This window comes from Lottia gigantea, assembly GCF_000327385.1.
Source record: "Lottia gigantea unplaced genomic scaffold LOTGIsca_3, whole genome shotgun sequence".
Lineage (NCBI taxonomy): Eukaryota > Metazoa > Mollusca > Gastropoda > Lottiidae > Lottia > Lottia gigantea.
Genome location: NW_008708986.1, coordinates 5416852 through 5440048, shown reverse-complemented (window position 1 = coordinate 5440048; position 23197 = coordinate 5416852). Strand labels below are relative to the sequence as shown.

General features: G+C 33.6%; 1 protein-coding gene across 1 annotated transcript; it reads right to left on the bottom strand.

The window, feature by feature from the left end:
* Positions 1–1633: 1633 nt before the first annotated feature.
* On the bottom strand, positions 1634–13707 carry LOTGIDRAFT_153480 (hypothetical protein; the record flags this gene model as incomplete). The annotated part of the gene is made up of 4 exons (XM_009057365.1): positions 1634–2064; positions 2792–2851; positions 3600–3768; positions 13447–13707. 4 exons carry the CDS (start codon positions 13705–13707, stop codon positions 1634–1636), a joined length of 921 nt encoding a protein of 306 aa, XP_009055613.1.
* Between the last annotated feature and the right edge of the window lie 9490 nt (positions 13708–23197).

Below are 23197 nucleotides of genomic sequence, written 5' to 3'. Positions count from 1 at the left end.
AGGTAAATATATTTTATACAAGAATGCTATATATAACATAAAAAAGATTCTGTACACATAAATAAATTGTCTAATATATGATAAGATTTTACTTATTGTATTTGAGGGGAATAGTTTGATTCAAACGTGAAACGACATTTTACAAGAACATCGGCGTCAACTCGCTTACACTTTTGGAACACCTCAAACTACAATAATTCGGATCGCTTAGCCCTCGAGTGAGACTGATGTACGATGAGAGATTTTAGTACCTCTTATAATTTTTACCTATGTGTTCGTTCCTGGGTGTAAACTTATGTAGGAAAAGGGTGAAAGCATTCGTGCATCCTGGCAATATGAGAGAACAATAACATTTGAACAAAGAGAAGTACCTAGGTATGATTCCGAACATAAACAATATCAGCCCTTTTTGTATCTGGGAAGTATCTGTGACACTGAATCGACCTCAAAAAGGAATGTTATTGCGTATATGTTTTCATCCCAGAAAGTTCGTGTCGTTTTACGACTATACTAAGAAGTAAAGACAAAAATATTAATGCACATCCGGCGATGTTAAACAAAAATGACAACATTCTCAGAGTGTCTTGAGAAAGAAATGAATAGAAAATTAGAACCTTTTCAAATCAGGATCCGTTTCCTGTGTTTGTAAGAAGAGAATATTTACGTGTTAAAACCAGCTCTTAGGAAATATTATGACTGTCTACATTTTATACGCCTACATGGAATGTGGAGCGTATATTGGCGTCACCAGTACTGTGTCCGTCCGAAAAATATTTTCAGCTATATGAGTTATTAGCATTATTCTTCACAATGTTTCCAATTTTTTAGCTCGTAAGCACTCTAGTAGATACAATTTTTACAATATTTGGACAAAATTATCACAAGAAAAAAACCAGGTCGAAATAAATTTATAACTAAAAGTTCATACTGGTGATTGTTACTGTACAGTGGTGTAACCTTTTTTCGTGCATATAAGGATTCAACACCGAATTTCGTCAAATTTAAAAAAAAAAAAAAAAAAAATTTATGTCATAGATGTTTCCTCAGATATTCTACAAAATAATTAAAATTGGTTTGTTTCGATTTTCTTTATGAATTTATATTTGACCATTTGACCCATATTTCATTAGCAACCAACTCGCACGTAACTTCATTCGTTGAACTACATTCTAGCAGACGACACTTAAAATTCCGATTACCGCTTGGGATTATAAAAAATGCTGACGTTTGGTAATAACTAAAATCCGCCATTTTGTATTTGTCAAAGTATACATTGATACATTTTACCTTGCTTAAAACTACTGGATTCATTCTACTAGCTGACATTGTACAGAAAACCCATAAGCAAATGCGGAGGTCACGCGAGGTCGCACATGTACATTATTAATCCTTTCCGGAAATGCACGAAAAATAGGTTAGCACGAAATTAGGTTACTAGACTGTACTGCCAAAATTTATATTCTTATTTAAAATCAAAGCTGCCAGTGGGGGTATATTACCTTGCTTGGCAAGTTATCATTTTGTGAAACCAGGGTATAGGCCATAATGCGAACTCATTACTACTTTGTTTTTACCGGATCGGACATGTTTTCTCTTTACCAATTTACTAACACCCAGTAATAAGTGTTGAATATCAGCTTTTATTTTCATCCATTAAACATTTAAGACAACAGAAACAGTAGAATAAAATAATCACAACCACCAATAAACAGGCAATAATAGTATGACAGATCACAATCTGCCAAAAAGTAAAAAAGAACACAGTATGATCACACCAATTTCTAGGTTCGTGAAGGGGCGCCTCAAATTGTGGTTTCCAGATACTGAACAACCAATAATGTCCAAATATAAACCATAAAGTTAGAAACACATTTAATGCTATGTTGGTCATTCGAATCATTGTTCCAAGGTCATCTTCGTCGTGTACCTCACCAACATCGTCTTTATGTTTCTTGACTTGTTTCCACAATAAAAATAATACTTTGATAATACCAAATATTCCACCAACTACTTGATATATGGGCAGTTTAGGTTCTTTAGGGCAGTCGTGGAGGTAGTTAACACCTGGAATATTCAATCAAAATAAAGTTGTAATTTTACGAATAGACTTTAAATAAATATAGCCGTTTTAAAGACGTCATGCAAATATTACCAATGCCGCTCTCAATTCGGTAATGAATGCACGTAGGAGGTGTAACGCCTTGGAAGTAACGACATAGACATTATAAATTGACGCAATAAGTTTAAGTTGAAACGCGGGAGAACATTGCATTGGATTTATTTCTAAATAGCTGAATTTGAGCTCTAAATGCTGGTAATGCAACTATTTACAAGACTATATCCCTGCTAAGTTAGTTCGACGACATCTTACATTGTAAACAGCGAGAAAACATTCTGGTCACTAAAAGAGGTCGAGATCAATTTGATTTATAAAATCCAAATGCTGTGCAACTGCAACCAAATATATTACAATTGCTAGGGTAAGTAAATGGTACAAGGGGTTAGAAATCATTTACATAGAACAAAGCCCTGGTGTATAAAGGGTCTAACCGTCTCATATAGGGCTCTTAACCCACCATCGAGTTATTTTGGAACCTTTTTCTAGCTGTCAGTTCACAAGAATTAAGGGCCGTACTCCTTACTGTAGTGTTTACAAAAGCTAAATGGTACCTATTTGTTACATGGGACATAACTCTTAAAATACTAATTTGTAAAAGGCTTTTATAACAAAATACAAGAGTAAAATAGAAATTAATTGTAGTTTGTTGTATAGATCAGTGAGCTTACTTACCAATAGATGTCATAACAAGGGGTAAGGCTAGAAGGATCACTAATAAAACAGTTACTGGCCCTGGAAAAATTAATTTATATACATATAGAGTATAGGTACAATGAAGTAATGCTAAAAAAATTCTTCTTATCTGGCTGATATAATCGTGCAATAGTTATTCAATAATTGTTGGTATAGAATTATCGGAAGCCATCAGCAGTAAGTATCCAATATTGTGTTGCTTATAGGATCAATTACAATAGCAATTACCCTAATTTGTCGATCACAATTAAGCCAAATACTGAGATTTCACAAAATTGATAGCATGGATTGGGAAATGTTGCATTAGAGTGTCCTTGATGTCTGATACTATTTTGTAAATTGGCACATTTAATTAATAACGCGTTAGGATTTATGCATAGAAGTACTAGAATAATGCGAATAGATATTGCATACCGAAGTTTTGTATCAGAATCGTAATTTCAGTAAGCTTATATATATGGGAAAAGAATCACTGCCTTCGATAGTTTCTTATTTGCGTTTGTGTTTGGTGCGTGACTTCTTTTCAGGTGGTATATTCACATATGAAGTTCGTTGGCATTCTGGACGCCATGTGCTTTTAAATTTTAATGTTTTTCCAAGTTGCTACCTACTGTCTTCGCGTATTGTTGGTAAATCGAATTCTACGCATTGTTAACAATTCGTCAAATTTCAATTCACCAACGAATTTCCGAAAACTGTAGTTGTACACGATTGTGTATGCAAATGTTAATTCTAATCCATAAATTGCACTGATGGTGCCAGATCATACCATATTATGACTACTTACACGTTGTGCTAATGATGGTAAAGGCACGATATAAAAATTCACAAAGTCCTGATGATTCGGAACCAGCTTCACATATAGAGTTCATAAGAGAATAGTTCTGTTCACATTCTTCTACACCAGGCCATATTACGGTACTATCATAAAACTGTTTCTCTAATGGCGATGTGTTCTGAAATACAGCAAAATGAAAGCACAATTAAATAAGAGTTTGATATTATATTGTTTCTGTTGATTGAACGTTTGAGTAACTTCTGGTGAAGTAAGGCAGATTTGTAAGAAAAAAACAGACAGTGGATTCATCCTTATTAATACCAAAGTGTTGACAACGCCAACTGTATAGTAGGCCTATTTTCTTTTCAGAATACCAGTCCCCAGTTAGGGTTATATTCCAAATAATGGTGAAACTATTTAATTTGACGATTTGTGAATTTTGTCTTTTGTAAATGGTGTTTTGATGGTTAATTGATTATTTTCTCCAAAGTTCTGTGACATAGTCAATAAGCTGAAGGCATTAAGTGTTTTGTGTGAATATCCTTGAATTGTATTTGGTATTACAAAGTAGTCCTATATGAATCATATTATGTACGTTGAATAATGCATGCTTTATGATCAATGTGTTAATACGTTATGAGTTTCTGGGTTGTATTTATACAATAAAATGTAAACATATTGTACATCTGTATGTAAACGATGTGATATTACTGAAATACTTAGAAGATTGAGAATCCTTAATATATGTGACAGATGGTAAGAAAAGCCGTAAGCATCGTAGATTTTAGAATCTTATTTCTAGTAAATTTAACCAGGATATACATCTTTTTAGTTTTGAGCAATACAATAAGTTATAATGTCATCCAAATGAAAAAAGATTATACGAGTTCTCTTAGACCGAAACATCTGTTTCTATTTCAGCCTCTGAAAGCTATTTGAACAGATGTTTGGCTGGTTTAGAGACAGAAAAACTAGGCCCTGTAAAATGGGCGGGGGTTTTAAGCCTATTTAGATATCCCGGATCTGCAAAACCCAGATATATTTGCAAAGAAGAATATTTTTGCAGTTCAGTTATACCATCATTGGTCTCTATGCGAAAGTTTGAAAATATAGAGTCCAAAGTTTTGGTTGTTTGGTGCATTTACCCCATTAAACCAACCTTCACTGAGCGGTTAATTGTGATACACCATTGACATATACATAAACATGTAAACATACAGCACACACCTATATGCACATAGGTTGAAATGCAAAGGATGGCTTGAGGTAGAGTCACTCCCAGCTATCTCACACCATGGATCAGCTCCCAATGAAGTGCCCAATAGGTGAGTCGTTCAGAAATGAGCCACAGGTAGTGACGGCTGTGAGTGGTATAGGGTGAAAGGTTAGGTAAGATACTGCAAGGTTGACCATTTATCATTGTGTTTTGTGATACGGTGATGCCCAACATTAATTCACAGTCATCCTAAAGGTAATTCAATATTGTGTCAGAAAAAACGCATCTTGAAAGGTGTGATAAATCTCCAATTAACAGGGTATATGTTTTAGTACTCTTCTCTAGTCGACAACTGTCAAAGTATCCACCAGATGATGGAATAGAGGCAGATGCTTCGGAGTAGAGTTCACTATTTATCTTCATTGAAAATTGTCCAAAGACATTTAGGTTGACCTAATGTATATTTAGCAATCATTATATGTCATCACTGCATATGACACCACAAAGGAAATATTAGGTTAATTTCTACATGTCACAGTTTGGACAACGTACAAGCCAGACTCGTGTGGTGTAGAACTAATAGTGGTAAAAGGTATTTAATTACTTTCAGTATAATATCCGAGTTATTCATCTGGAAGCACTGATGTTATCGCATTCTATAATAACATTATGATAACAGGAATTAATTATAACAACACAGTTTTATTTTATTTTTGGGCAAAAGTCTGTATATCATTGTCTATAGATAAATGTGACCTTCGATTCTGATTTTCCTTAAGGCACACAGATTGTGTTTTTTTTTTTAGTTTGATCAGGTAGCCATTGTCAAGATAAGACTGAATAACTATCGACAAATAAATTCCAGATATGTTATAACAAGCGTTTGAACAGTTTAAAAACGTTCTGAAATCGGAAGGTTTGAGATAGTTTCAATTCATTTTATGTTCTCCTCCACAGCCTAATGGGCATATAAAACTTTAAACAATGAGCGATAACTAGAATTAAAGCAATTGCAAACTGTTTTAGTTTCGTGACTCCCTGGAGAAATGACACATTTGACTAAATATAGCTGAGAACAACTCTCAAGTCATAATTGATGCTCATTAAAGAAATGCGAATTGCGTTTTTAGATCACGCTAGAATCACTTTAAATATAAACTTGAGACTATTAGAGCGATACTGAAGGATGTTAATAGACTTCATCACATCTCATCAATACACATAATTAAGTTCTTTTCGAAGATTTTAAGGAGGCTAACGTAAGAGCAATGGCTAAATCAAGAGTAGACCACATTTTGTATTGTATCAGTCGTCTTATCATTGATCTAAGAAGCCGATATTCTTTCCATAAGGTGAAATCATTTACTGTGGGAAACCCTGGACAGTCTGGGAAACCCTGTATAGCTAATGTCATCTTTTCTCAAATAGGTGGACTCGGGCCCAAAGAGCCAAAGATCCCGTATACCCCTCTTTGAAAATGCCCATTTGACCTCTCTACTAAGCGAAATTGAAACAAAAGAGTTATATGAAAGCTGTGCAGTGAAGAAGCAATGCGTAGTTTCCCACATATAAATGTGTTGCACTACTGATACTTATGTAACACGTCTAAATGAAACCCAAATGGCCCCTGCGATGTTCACCAGGTAAAACAACTGCCTAGGCGAAGTCTAATAACCTTGAAATTTTGTCCTATTATGATAATCCAGAGACTCAGACCAAGTCATAACCCATGGCGCCTTTGTCCAAGTAGGTGAACTGAACGGCTAGAAATTACCATGAGAGATAAACTTAGTCGTTTGTGGCTTAATAACAGATCTCCAAAGTAACAAACAACGCATGTTTGCGAATATGTTGGTACATATAATATATGAATATTGAAATTGTTGCATCAGATTTGAATTTGGGTAAAAAAAAATACAATTGGTATAAAAAAAAACAAGCTTGGTGTCGGTGCTCCATCATCGGCTGGAGTAGAGGCAGATGTTTCGGACTAATGAAATTCCTGCTATATCAACTTAATAAAGGTTGCTATAAGATGAGCTAGAAGATGAAACCAGACTAAATCAATAAGAATTGGAAGGGATTTAGGATTATAACCGAAGAGATCAACTTTGTTCATGACATAATCTTAATCTGGTGACTTTTTTATCTTAAATTCCCAGTTTGTGTAACATCACTTTTACTGAAGTTCTTGACAGACAATCTACCTCAGTCAACAAGTGGAAATCAAAAGTCATTGGAATTAGTAAGAGATTTAGATTCTGTAGAGCGATTCCTTACTGCAAAATATATCAATATAAAATTCGCAAGTAATTTTGGAAAAAATAATGCGAAACCAATTAATGTCCGGAAAAATTACCAATAGATAAAGACTGTTGCTACAGAAATGTTAGATACTACTAATTTGTGCATGTGATATATATAAATTTTTAATGCATTTTCGCCACAATGAAAACATCAATATTTTGTTATGAGATTCTTGTATTTGGAATTACTTCACTAGAAACACATTTACTTGTGATTTTGAAACCGTTACCTGTTTATATGCATGAAATCATCTTCCAGGGCCTGATAAAAGGATACTGTTATTTTGTTCTTGTGTTGTTATATAAATTTTAATATTACGTCACATTAGAAACATCAATATTTTGACAAAAAGATTCTGATTTGATAATACTTCACATTCTCTCTTGTTCAGCAACTTGTGTTTTTGACACCGTTAACCATTTATGTGTTTTATTATAAATCATCTTCCAAGGCCTGAGAAGTGTTCTGCATGTGTTGTAATACAATGTGTTATCACAATGGAAATATCAATATTGTGATTTGATAACACATCACTAGAAACACATTCTCTCTTTTCTGCAACTTGTGTTTTCGACACCATTACCTATTTATATGTTTAACTTGTCCACCAGATTAAGTCTTAAAGTTTATCCGTTCATAATATTCTCCAACGTTATCATTCGAAATGCTGACGTCAAAAATCATGTACCAGACATCTATATTACCTATTGAAGATTTGAATAGCCATGGTGGAAATTAATAATAATTAGTCTCAGCTCTACCTTTAACATTAATTACGACATTCATTGATCAAGACATCAGAATCTATAAATTCAATTTGGCTATATTATACATCTTCACATCCCTTATTGTATTCTTCTATTCAACTGTCACAGATTCCCGATACAATTGCATGCTGGCATAATCAAGTCTATAAGATAATTAAATTGATTGAGACTACAAGGTATTAATCATATTTCTTCTTGGACCGAAATCAAGTTAGACTTTACAAAAATAACAATCAAGGAAGTCACTACGCCTCAGTGAGTTTCATACAAACTCAATGATGCGGAGGCCTTTGATCCAGAGCGTTCTATTCTTTTTTTCCACCCGGCATTGATCACTACTAGAAGTGACTTTCCAACATAACTTCCTGATATCTACTTTGACCTTAAAGTAACAGATTCGCCATTCGTTTGATCAATCGTATCTTAGTCTTCGAAACGGCAATTCTTTAGATAACCTAATCAGTTAATAACAGTTCACAGTCGAAATTTCTTCTTTTAAATCCATGTGTGTCCAGCATAATCAGCGTTTGAAATAGAAAAAGACGACTCGTCTTTTCTTAAGACTCTGCCATTTTTGACATGTATAGAAATATATATACATTCAAGACCCAAATCAACCCTCGAAAATAACGAACCTACCCCTTTAACGATCCACAGAGTCAGTCAACTGTTCTTCAATGTACTCCCTTACTTTCTTGATAAAGGTATTACTTGTACCGTAATTCCACATCGATCAATTATGACAAGAACATAGTGTTTTGTTATGAAATTAATTCTTAGTCATTATGTAATGTTACTTGGTACCAAACAATCCATCCAACAATTATAAAGTCATAGAAGTTATCAACATGAAGTTGACATGAGTATACATGCAGAGGTTATAAAAAAAAATGACTTTATGCGATTGTACAAAAAATTGACCCGATTCATGCATGACGAACACAATAATGCACAGAAAAACACAAAATATCTCAACAATCTAGATGGTTATAATGAATATTGCATAAAGTATATTGATGTTTTATCAAATCAATCAAGAAAGAACATACAGGTGAGATATTTGCAAAGGTAATCAATTATTTGACGATTGTAGATGAACTTCAGATCATGAATGACGAACACCATAATCCACAGAAAAACACCCCACCAAATAATTCAATAATCTAATTTCTAAAAATGAATATTGCATAAAGTATATTGATGTTTTATCAAAACAATCAAGAAAGAAACATGCAGGTGACATGGGTATACATGCATAGATTATCACAAATTGACTGCAAAGAACTTCGTCAGATCATGCGTGACGAACACAATAACCCACAGAAAAACATGACACAAAATATCTCAAGAATCGAAATTCTAATAATGAATATTGCATAAAGTATATTGATGTTTTATCAAAGCAATTAAGAAAGTAATTGAAGCTATTTTATGGGAGTATAATACAAGAAAGACAAGACGTTTGTGACAAATGGTACGGAACAATAAACTAAATGATATCGAAGATGCAGTTATATAAGGAAGACTTTCAAATAATATAAACTTTGAGAGATTTATGCCGTTTAAAATATACCATTAAAATATAAACAAACAAAAATATCACTGACAAAACTAAAAGGGTCCTCGGTGTACTTAATTTCATGTTTTCACTAAGGACATTTCTGACCCAAGACATTGTAAAACCAACATGTTTTAATGTGATTTCTTCATTTATCAACGCTGCAACAAAGCTGTGTGGATTTACGTTACCTATTCGAGCGAAGAGATAAATATATTTTGTCATATTTCTAACAAATTAATCAAAACCTGTTCTAGTTAGTTTACTTGCTCCTTGAAAAGGCTTGATAGACTAACACAAAGTATGCGTGAACCAGACATGAAAACAAACGTCTTCTTCTTGTTGCTTGATTAGGTTTCTATTATTTTTTCTTAGATTATTAGAATTCAAGTTTCATGCAGTTTGTCGTGTATAAAATGTGAATAAGTTAATAAGGCACAGGTCTACTTCCTACATGTCTATTCCGTATTAATTTGATCAAGCTGTGCACTGAAAGCACACGAATTCGCCTATTTTATGATAAAAACAGTCGAAAGATCATACTTTACCCCGAGAGTACCAGCGCGAACTATCAGAAAAATAAAGGCCATTTTCAGAAGCTCTATTTGGAGTATTGATACGCCTCCTTTCTCGAGCTTCTACTATTTCTATTTCCTTGTTAACGATAAAGTATAGGTGGACATAACATTGATAATATGAAGTGTAATGTACCTAAGAATGACGGGTATATAGTGTTGCATAGCCATAAACTTCAGACTAAGACTCAGAGAAAGACACTGCATTAAGGCCAACCTCGTCGAAAGGCAAATATGAAACAGTTTGAATTAAATGAGATTATAAAATCTAGAAGAACCTTCATGGCGCCATCAAACACAGTTTTAGTAGAATTGCAGAAACCACAGACGTCTGATTGAAAATTGGAATGGTGCAAATTAATGCTATCAGTCCGATACACATAACAAAATTTAGAAAACCTCCTTACAACAGACTTAACACACATACAAAGTATACTGTAACATTTCCATATGAGGGACTTGAGTTATAAAAGTTTAATGTATTTGTGCTTAATACTGAGGGTCATTATGGGAATTAAAACTGCAGCTGAAACGAGCTTTTGCTCAGGCAAGAAAACAACCTTAAACAAAAGGAAATTCTAGTATTTGCTACAAACCATAAACAACTGTCAGTTGCTAAGTGGGTAATTTGGGTGATTATTATAGAAATTAAGTAAACAGAACAAAAGGAAGACACCCACCTTGCCATTATGGTTATAAAAAACGAGACAATAGTCGTTAAAGACGTAAGTACATTTTTCATAACTTATATGCCAATACAATACGTGCCATGCCTTTTCAATACATCAAATAGAGAAATGTCTCGAAGACTCATTACTTTATTATTAGAAACATTTGATGAAAAACTTGTGAAATAATTATGGTTCAAGAAGGCTCAAGGAATACAATATATCAGAAATAGTTACAATAAATAATAAATGATAAATACGTCACTGTCTGCTGAATATTGTTGCTTAATACACTACGACAATTAAAAAGGACGTACGGTGTGACATTTACGACACCGTAAACGGACTCAAAGACCAAAATAGGTTGAAATCATTTTAGTGCTTTGTCAATTATGTTCGTGGGAAGCCATATTCGTGGTCATGACATTTTTCAAAGTATATTTGTGGTTCATTTGAATGTGTGCCATGAAACAACCTTATTTAATACAAAAGTTAGTTTGACATTTTGTTGATTTCTATGCATTATTGTTAAATCCTTTATAAACAATAAGAAAAGAATGTCTAAATGTATATCTGTCTTAAGTTAGATACATCGATCAGAAAGTTGTGTAACTTAAAGAATAATATTGTAAAGATAACTTGAAAGGCAAGGTAACATATGCCCACTACCAGCTGTCAGAAATGCTAACTAAGTCTTTGGTCACTTTATAATGAATTTCAAATGATCATAAAAACATTTTTTAGTCAAAGCAAAACCTCAAAACAGTTCATTCAAAACATAACCAATTTCAAACATGAACAATGTCTCATCAACGTACCTCAATATATTCATGCCGACCAAATTTCATCGAGATGAGATAAAAAAAAACTGTAGTCCCTATAGTTCCTGTAAGCCAGCAGTTGACGCGTGTTTATTAAGTCAACGGCAATAATTCTGAAACCGTTTATCTGAGTAACACCAATTTCAAATTTGACCGAGATCTCATCACTGTATATATGCATACCAAGTTTCATTAAGATCAGATAAAACCTGTTGTCTCTATCATGACGCGTTTCTACTAACTCAAGGGCAATAACTCAAAAACCGTTCATCCGATTGTTACAAAAGTTAAACTTGACCGAGATCTCATAAACGTATACATGTATACAAAATATCATCAAGATTGTATAAAAACTGTAATCTCCATTGTACATACAAGAAATGTAAACGAGCGACGGAAATCCAGGTAACCAATAGGACATTAGCTTCGGAAAAAAGGTCCTTATCGAAAAGGAGTTGCATTGCAGTAAAATTGCATTGTATCATAATTCCCTCTTTGACAATTTTCTGGTTTGCTATAAAATGTAGTTCAACGATCTCATAGAAACGTTTAATAACCTTAGTATGTTACGTGCATTATTTCTATTGAAATTGTGTTGCATTTTTTCCAAGCCGGATGTTGCTATTCACATCAAGTAAGAACGTAAACTGTGTAAAATCAATAGCGCTTTTGTTTAACTTCGGAAATTTCAACCACATGTAAGTAATTTCAAAAAAAGAGATAAAACAGGAAGCAGATTCTTACCAGCTTCTAATCAAATCAAATAATTGTCACGTTTTGTTATGCTCTACACAAGTTAATATGGACATCAAGGTCAACCCGGTTTATCACAAAACAAGACCATCTGCTGATTGAATCAACTGAGCGTGAGAAGGTGGGGATGGACGTTGCACCATGTCAGAATTGGCTCTTGAACTTCAGTACAGTACAGTACAGCCAGCTGAGACATCCCCGAAATAGCCTTCGCCTAACCACTTTCACATGTTAAAAGGATAGCTTGCCAGACAAGGTAAAATACACCCACTACCAGCTGTCAGAAATGATAACAAAATCCTTAGCGAATTAATAATGAATTTTCAAGTAATCTTAATATCATCTATAAGTCAAGGCAAAAACCTGAAACAGTAAATCAAATTATCATCAAATTCAAACAATGTCTCATTACCTCTACTCACAAGGGAATTACTCTGAAACCGGTCGTCCAATTATCACCAATTTCGAACTTGACCGAGATCTCATCAATATATACATGCATATCTAGTTTCATTATGATTAGATAAAAACTGTAGTCTCTATCGTGCCTAAAGTCAAGGGCAATAACTGTTCATCCGATTATTACTAATTTCGAACTTGACCGAGATCTCATTTAATACATACATTCATACCAAGTTTCATGAAGATCGGATAAAAACTGTAGCTTCTATCGCGCCTACAAGGAAAATTTGACGCGTTTTTTCTAAGTCAAGAGCAATAACTCCGAAACCATTCATCCGATTATTACCAATTTCGAACAGGCTGAGATATCATCAGTATATACATGCATATCAAGTTTCATCAAGATCAGATAAAAACTGTAGTCTCTATTTGCCTGCAAGCCAAATTTGGCGTGTTTTTAATAAGTCAAGGGCAATATCTCTGAAATCGGTCATCCAATTAATACCAATTTCGAACTTGACCGAGATCTCATAAGTATATACATGCATACCAAGTTTCATCAAGATCGGATAAAAACTGTAGATTCTATCGCGCCTACAAGAAATGTGGGCGTATAAAAATTATACTTCGGGAAAGAAACGCGTGTGAGCCATGTCAATTCTATTTAAATAATTCGACCTCCACCTAACAGAACAGAAACGCCACTGGAATAGAGATAACAGCGGTACCAAATAAAATCAGTTACTTACACATGCACTGTGTCCAACAAATGTATTCAAAGTGCCTTACCTTTTGTATGTGTAATTTTTCTCCGCGTGACGTAGTTGGTGGGTCTGTGCCCAAATAAAAAGCCACACTTTTAACAGAGGAGATACTGGATCTTGGTAAACTTATAGAGTCTACGGTCAGGTTTACTTGACTTGGATTTGGAGAGGGTGTAAGAACAGTTGGAGCAGATCCTCTTCGTGATACAGATCCAGAACGGGAATTACTGGATGATCGACGCCGGTTTTTACGAACTGTAGTTCCTGTACGACCCAACATTGACATATCTGTCTTACATTCACTGTAAGATTCGATGTACTAAGCGGTCACTGTATTATAAATTAACTACCTCTTACTCCAAATTTACTAATATTAATGTCATGAACTAATGACGGAAATATCAAACACGGATGGTCCAAGTTAATGTCCGGAGCAATTAAAATCTTTATGTCAAACCACTGTCCAATAAGGACGAAGTGGTAGTATTTTCTAACTTCACGCTATTTCCAGCTCCGCTAATCCCTTCACTTGTGTAAATGACAGTTTCAATCCAGAGTCTTTTCTACCTTCCTTTCTTTCATCATCAATTTTAATTTACAGCCAGTCTGTATATAATTAGCTTCCATTACACGCTATTATTCTATAGAACATCTTAAAAATGACAATTGTTTTCAAAGAATGAAACTTGGAATACTTTTACAACATATTTATAGTTTTAATAACATCCTTTCAGTGGAACTGTAACAACGGCCTACGTAAAATACAAATGTACTAGAAATTTCAAGAACACGCACATTACAACAGCAAACTTTTCTTCCTGTGACAAGAAATTATCAAAGATATTTTTTCTTACTACTTAGATGAATATTGTAAACCTCACGTTCATGTAAAAGCAGTTTTTATGCAAGGTCACTAATGGTTAAGAAATGGCTTATCTCAGCTTAACCTGATCTTCAACTTGACAGATCAACACCATTAGATTACCAGCATTTCCTTCGGGAAATGTTCCTCTTGCGAAAAAGATATTTTGAAACATCAAAGTGGATTTACAGGAAATTAGGTGCATTTTTACTGAAGACATGTACAAAGATTCGAATATCGAAGGCCCTTATGATTTCTACTTGCACTATTCTAATTTCCCGTCTAAGAATCTTTGGGTATGATATGAAAAAAACATTGACCAATGACCATCTGGTAAACAGAATACTTGAACACCCAAGTAGTTATACCAGCAAAAAGCAATTGTTAATGGTCTTAAACAAGAGCTGAAGTAGGACGTAAAACTCCATTCATTTCATTTCATTTAAACAAGAGCTGTAATAGGTGTCCACTACAATACTGATGGAATAAACAATGCTAAATATCAGCAATCTCACCAAACAATGAAATATATACCAATTTTAATAACATAATGCAATATTTTTGCTAGTATTTATTATTGTGACATCATAATGGAATAGTACTTCTTTCCAAACACCATACTAAGTCTACAAAACGTCTTTTGAATCTCACGGAAAGTAAAGCTTACTGCTTCAATTATCATTAGACCACAAAACTAATAATCATATTCACCATAGCTCTTGCAAAAAACTAACCCTTGTTCAAATACTAAACATAATGGAATACTGTCCAGGAAACCAATACCAACCAATAAATTTTAAAATTACGCAAATTTTAGAGATGTATCACCAATGCGCAACCATAGGTAAAAATCAAAGCGAAATTACAAAATGGAAATTAAATGGATTCTAAAGCACAGTAATATATTTCGAAATCATTTGATGAAAGATGAAGCTCGATGAATTTTTATCGTCTTAGAAAAACAGAAAAGACTTGAAATACTAATAAACATACTGTTTAGGAATTTCAATTGTCGTCATAGATCAATCAATGGTTTAAGTAATATGTTAGTAGGCGTTTAAACATGCTTTTTATCTTCTTCGTTTGAAGATTACAAATTAAAAATGAAAGACATTCTGTTTGTGTATGATTAACTATGACGTATTTTTATTCGGTTTCCCGAAGCGTTATTCAGCCTACATTCACAAGATTTCCCGTTTATTAACTTAAGATTTAAATCAAAATCTCAATCCAGCACCTTGCATATTTTTTATTAACAAAGACTTACTCGTAATGACTGAAGATTTGCAAGCGTGATCTTCTATTAATCAATTCAAATAGCTTAAGACTTAGTGCTATCGAGTTGAACTCTATTTCAAGAGTGCAAGAGTTGCATAAGTTTTCAAATCTACTAGGCGGTGACATAAATGAATTTTCCTTGTACAGCGGTTAGGCAAGTAATCTTTGATGAACAATAGATAATGAATCTCCGATCTGGGATGAATGTGGATTCAATTCTTTATTACAAATACATTATGTATTATTCAACTCACGACTCGTTATTTTCCTATGTACCTAGATACGGAAAGTAAATACAGATGAACAAGACTCGACTCCGTTATGAGCCAACCTGCAAGAGACATTTCCATAAAATTAAGAATAATGGCCTTGAGGCATAGACTATCTGCACTTCCGCTGGTTGGTTGGATATTCTTTCCGAAAATGTAGTGTGTATAGCAATAAATATGTTCTTCCGGCTGACGACTTAGTTTCGCTAACACAAACACCTTAGGAACAAAAAAGAACCAACAAAATGACAACTTGACAATGGACACAATGAAAGTTTATAAAAACCCAAGCAACACGACAATCTTAACCATTTGAAAAGGAAAGAGTACTTACGTACTTTACTTCCAAAACAGACAAGTACAACCCAGACTTAAACCAAAAAACACTCTCTTACTGATCATATAATTGTGCTAACATGGGAAGAATTCACGTTCACAAAATATAGGCTCCTCATTTTGGTTATCGAGGTTACATCCGTATGTTTAGTGTTACCACGCCTGATTCCATATCTTTTATAAGGCGGAGCTTTCCAAACCTAATATTTTTTCAAACACTTTTGTAGAATTTTAAATAACAATATATCGTTACTTATATGCAATTGTGAGTTTGATGACGTCATATATTTCGAAGATCAAATCAAATTCTTCAAAGAAATCACCGGCATCAAAAACTTAAAAGCAACCCCAACACAGAATCAGACTTTCTATTTCATTCAATGTTAAGTCTTTTCTAAACACTATATAACACATTGGACATAATAAAAATCCTGGTTCATACTCTTAGTCAACATTGTTATACCGTCACTAACGCCGTTATATTGCACTAGACATTAAAGCAAAATGTCTCCTAGCTACGACACAATGTTCAAGATAATAAAGTAACAATTTGTCCCGCTCATCATATCAACCTCAATGTATGACGATGATAAAAGCTTGTGTCACAGACAATACGATTGATTGACGTACATCAGCTTAAATATGTAGGTCTAATTCAGTGGAAACTTCAATTTATAACTGCATAAACTCGGTCTGAAAGCATTTTATACAAAGCTTAAATGTTACATGATAGAGAGGTGCTGGAATTGTTCAGGTAAAGGAAAACACAATCTTTTGTTCTCGTGGAGACCAGGGTTATCTTGTTTCATGTTTAGTCAAACAAACAGCATGCGTTTCGATCATTATATATTATGCTTGATAAAGAATGTATGTGTATTGAAACGTTGCTAAAATTAAAGAAAGGAGCAGAATATCCGTATCTAAAGTATGCATATATTACTCAAGACTCGAGAGTTATCAGAATGGTGCATTTTAAACTGATTAATAACTTGAGTTGATAATAGTTAATCGGTTTGCCGAGTTCCTGACGTATTTTGACTGAATGAATACACCTTAACATACAGAATGTGAATAACTATCACAATAAATAATGGGGGAGTGTTCGATCTAAAAAATCACAGTAATCGATATAAACTCTTAATGTACTATGCAGGAAATGTATAACAGATACAAGAATGGTGTCCAGTGTATTTAAAATGCATTGGATATCAGCGATAAGGCTTCCATTTCATTTCTCTAACCCATTTTAAATATCTATAGACATGGTTTCCACGAGAGAATTTAAAAGACAAGACAAGAGATAAAACTGAAATTAGAATAATTTGAAAGATAGGATCCGTTAGAGAAAAACCAAATACAAACTAATAATCCAAAACCTAAAACGAATAGATTTAGGAATTCACGTATCCTCCTTTTATTCCGTTAAATCGGCCAAATGTACTCGGCTTCGCTTACAGATTCCCTAAATGTGTATCTATAGAATGATAGTTGGATCATATTTTCAGTATCGTAGCGATGTTTACATTTGCGGGCGGCCATCTAGATTATCTGATTTTAGAGGGCACTAGTCGTGGTGTGGATTCAATTGGGGGTGCTCCCCTAAAAACATTTAACGAGATTTTGGAAGTGAAAGTATCCTTTTATATGGTTGGGGGAGGGGCGTATGACCCAAAAATTACTGCTGGAGTTCAAATTGACCATTCAATTTTTGAGCAATGATATCCAATATATAATAGGTATATTCGACTGTACTCTTCCTATTACCATCCTGTCTTAATAGACATCGAGTCATATGTCGGAAATAATTTTTATAACCATCAAATACAGACATTATAGATTAAATGTTGCTCTTTCCACCATTTGAACTCTACAAGGATATTATTAAAGTCTAATGTATTTATATTTCACCTGTGCGCTCATTAGGGAAACAAAGACATTAATTGGAGAATAGTACGTACTGTAGAATATAAAATATACATGGACTTAGTTTTCACACAAATAATTATCATTTAGCTAGCCTCAGTTTGAAAAAAAATTGGGCCGTTATGCATTTGTTAAAAAAAGGTGAATACACATGGCGTTACGAGAATTCAAGGGAGATAATTTCAAAGGTTATTTTTAATAAGGCATTCTTAATTTTTGTATTCTCAGAATATAATAATATCAAGTCATGACATAATTGCTAACACAGTCATGTCATTACGTCATGGACAGCATAGAAAGAGCAGTGTGAGGAAGTTATTTATACCCATTTAGATTGAAACCTCTCATAAATCTTCCCATGTATTAATGTTTTCATCATGTATTAATGACTTAAAGCGCTAGATTATATCTAACTGTACTCGAGAGACTCTCGCTCGTTGCACAATTAATCCTGCAAGGCTTGCAATGTCATTCAAGCAAATGGTTGTTTATGTATTTTGATATTTAGATTAATTCAATGTGTAGTCTTACATCGCTGGCCTATACGGCTACATTTTGGAATTGAATTTATATTTTCATATGAGTATTTCGGTGCCTTTACATCTTGTGGTTATTTATTTGATCACATTAGCATTAACTTGTCCATCCCATACACATGTACTTGTGTACATGTATTTTTCTGTATATATGCATTGCTTAAATTGTGAGAGTTTGTACTTCTTTTGTGGTTATATACTTGATCACAGCAACATTGTCTGTTCATTTAACACACATGTACTTTTGTATTTGTTAAACAACTTGTTCATCGAGGTATTGTATATATATATATTTTTTTGATTGATTCAATATATTGTCCTCAAGGGATGAATGCTAGACTGGATCTTGTCCTTGTGTATTGGACCTAATTCTGACCCATATAAAAATAAAGAGTTTATTATTATTATTATTAAAAAGCGTATTGTAATTGTATGACATGACGTTATGAACTTGTTCCGTCTTTCTGAGACGCTAAGAGAAGGCGTTGAATGACGTTTATAAGTTTTCCCCCAGACGATGCCAGACTCTTTAGACTTCTGGTACTAGTAGACAATATCACTGGCGTCGACAGATCCTATTCATAATCAAGTTTTGTCGTCAGTAATCACTGTCATTATCATAATACCATCTTTAAATTGAAAGGAAATAAGATTCTGTAATAGACTCTGGTCTATAATTTATTCACTTAACTAATATGAACTTTTAAAGAAAGTATATACTTTATATATATGGCTTATGTACTTTAGGAGCAAATGACAAACGTAAAACTAACTTGTGTAAAATGTGTAGACTTCTAAATATTTGTTAAACCATATTTTCTTTATTACTATACATTTAAGAATGAACACTGCACGTGAAGCTCTTATAACTAGTACAAATGGCAATTGACTCAAGCCATATGGAATATCTGCATAGAATATTCCCGTTAGGGATTGTTAAAATAAGCATGAAAACTTGATATCCTTTGATCTTTTCGTTGTATAATCCGATGGGCGGTGCTAAGCCGCTGTATAAATCGTTTAAATCGAAGTTGTAGCACGATTTGCTCTGTAAATGTATACAGAGAGGGGAGTGACTATAGTTGTCTGCACAGATCATCACCGACACATTAGCCCCATCCTCAGCACGTGCTACAACAAACAAAACAAGATAAATTGTATTCATGTTCCTGAGATGTCTATGTATTGTAAACAAACCCATCAGTGTTGAGCATTGTTTCGTTACTATGCCAATTTTAAATGGTGGATGCAAGATCATTTTCGTTAAAAAAAAATTCGATAAAAACTGTGCCACAAATATTACTTAATTATCCCCTGTTGCATTTTCAAAAGTGATACGAATACTTGAAACTCCTTATGGTAACTTCTAAAAAATGACTATTGCACAAAACCAATTTGATCTATCCATATTATTATTATACAGGTGATGTAAGGAATAATACTTAGGAAATCGAACTGTTTATTGTCTCGTTCGTACGATAAAACGTTCAGGGTTATGCATTTATTTCGCTGAGAAACGAGTATTTTATGTAGCATGTACATTAATTTGATTAATTGTCTTTCTTTGACTGGCTGATCTATCTTCAACATGATACCGATATCATTCAAGTTGGCCTTTAACAAATGTACTGTTGCTTATGAAAACATTCTTTTTGAACTGCAGAATATTAATATGTTTTTAATGTATCGATAAGTTGCACATCATTTGCATTAGATTTTAAGATATCAACTTTACTTTCAAATGACGTTGATATCTTCAACTAATGATAAAAGCTATTTATAACGGTAATGAAACATTGATTTTAACTCTTTTTTATTGAAAACTCAACAGAAAATCTAAATCTATTTTTGATTTACTTTAGTGGTGGGTTCTGGCAACACACATGCGATATGCCTTTAAGACCTGGAAAGAAATACAGCAATACAAGACACCTTTATTTCATATAATCACCATCTTACCATTAAAGAGTATTTAAAGCAGAGATATTGACTTCAGCTGACTAGACTAATGAAGACAGGCAACATCAGTGTGTGGTGTGCAATGGTGGTAATAAAGACAGGACATCAACAGAGGCGTCCTTTCATCTAATTTCATATTTTCAAAGAACTTTAACGCTCCAAATTATTGACCTTTCCGTGGTCCAGTCTGCTGCAAGCTAAGTAAGAAAGTAGAAATACCCACATGGCAATAGTATCTATATCATTGATCCTCTTGAACGTTACTAAACAATCGAATGCATCCGTTCACAGGTCACATAGAGCGGGAGTAATTAAAATCTACTTTATATAGATAGGAAGAGGCTATTGTCATATCAATCAGGTAGATCGGTAATGATATCAACTCGCACTCTGTTGTTGACAGTCTTCAACTCATTATGTCCACTCGAGTTTCCTAATAGTTTCCTGATAGGAATAATCTACTACATGTTCCTCGTCAATTGACAGAGTTATGACATGTAATTGAACACCTCATATTCCGTAATTGGATGTTCAATGATAAAAAGGAGTTCAAAGAGGGTCATTTATAATTGTGTTTGCGATAGTATATCAAGGTTTCTGGGGGCTCAAAAACCACAGATGTAGGGCAGGATTTCTAAATGGAATGGCGTAAATAGAATCATTAGGTGTCAGCTGTAAAGATTACAGAAAAACTATCTTTATCTACCCCTCCCCTTTATGTGTGGGCGCTTTCATTAAATCATTCATAATGAATAAAGAAAAAATGGCACACATTGTGCAGAAGCAAGATCGTAATAGCATAAAACATATCACACCACAAATCGTAGTATATAACTAAAACCAAGTTCCCTAATAGTTTCCTACAACCTTCCTTAGATTCCAGGTGATAATAATCATGATGTTATCTTGACAAAGTGAAAAGCTTCCATGATAGATAATAGAAACGTAGAATCCAATTACATAACCAGACGTAAGTAGCATCCGGTATGTTTGAAAGTTCCGTACTTGACATCATTGTATTATGATTTATCTACATGGCGGTACGACGGTTGACCAGAAGTGACGTTTGAATCGATAATAAATGTTATGGTATTCTTTGGAAACTATGCCATATTTTGAAAATAATGATCTATTTAGGAAATTATGCTATATTTAGGAAATTATGCAATATTTAGGAAATTATGCTATATTTTGCAAATCATGCTCTATTTTGAAAATTATGCTCTCTCTTGAAATTATTGTCTGTCTCGCGTGAAATAGCCTCTCTTGGAAATTAAGGTCTCTCTCTTCGAAATTATTGTCTCTCTTAAAAATTATGCTCTCTTGGATATTACGCTCTATTTTGGAAATGACGTTTTCTCTTAGAATAATGGTCCTTCTTGAAAATTATGCTCTCTCTTAAAAATTGTGGTCTCTTTCCAGACAATTATAGTAAAATTATGGTTTAACTATCTACGAAATTATGCTCTATCTAGAAAATTATTGTCTCTCTTTACTGCTGTCGCCAATGATCGCCGTTGAGGTGGTCACGGAATCGAGAATCGTCGTAGCACCTCGATAAACGAAAAAAAATGAAGAGCACCAATCCTATATAGTTTATTAGAAACGCGTCTTAGGTACGCAATTTGGTCGCATATGACACAGGATGATAGCGACTGTTGTAGAATTTGTAATTTTAAGGAACTTATTCTTCTAGTGTATGTCAGTCAGGATGGGTATTTTTTTTGTATTACAGGGAACATTCCCTTCAAAGCAAATAGTATTTGTGATGATGATAATGAAATTACTTGACTGGAAACTATTTATAACATGTTGCAAAATGAATCTGCTTGAGCCTTGAAGTCAAATGTTTCTCATTAATTTAATGGCAATGTAATTAATTTCCAAATGGCTTGTTTTATTCATTTGATAAATACATAAACACATTTCAAGTTATATTTGCAATAAATAACAGTCTCTGTGGAAAGGTAGTTGTTGAAATGTAGGACTGTTTTAAATAATAATTTCCAAAAGAAAGCATAGATTCCAGTAAAGCCATAATTTTTAAAAGAGACTATAATTTTTAGAAAGAAACCACAATTTTCAAGAGAGGCCATAATTTCAGAGATTTAGCATAACTTCCAAGAGAGAGCCCATAATTTTCAAAGTAAAGCATTTCGAGAGGGATTATAATTTAACGATATCTGACGTTTGCATCACGCTTATGGCGACCTTTATACGCTTTGAGCTAATTTTTCGTCGCCGTAGCAGCTCAGTAACATCTGAATTACAATAGCCTGTCAGAAAATTAACCATGAGTGAATATATATTTTTTTATACTTAAAGACCACTGAATGAAACCAAACAAAAACATGCAGCACATTGTTTCCAAAAACCATTATAATGGAAGCATCTAAAGATAATAAATAACTCACACAATTGAAAAAATGTGTACGATGAAATAGTTTACATGTAAGTTTTGATCAAATGATTTTATGTAATAAAGGAACCAAAAAACGCCATAGGCCAGTACATTTTGATAAAATCAAATCCTCCCTTCATCCGATCTCCAACGTAGCCTGACGTAGATTGGATTCGTTCCACACTGTGCTATGTCAAGTAAAGTAAACATCT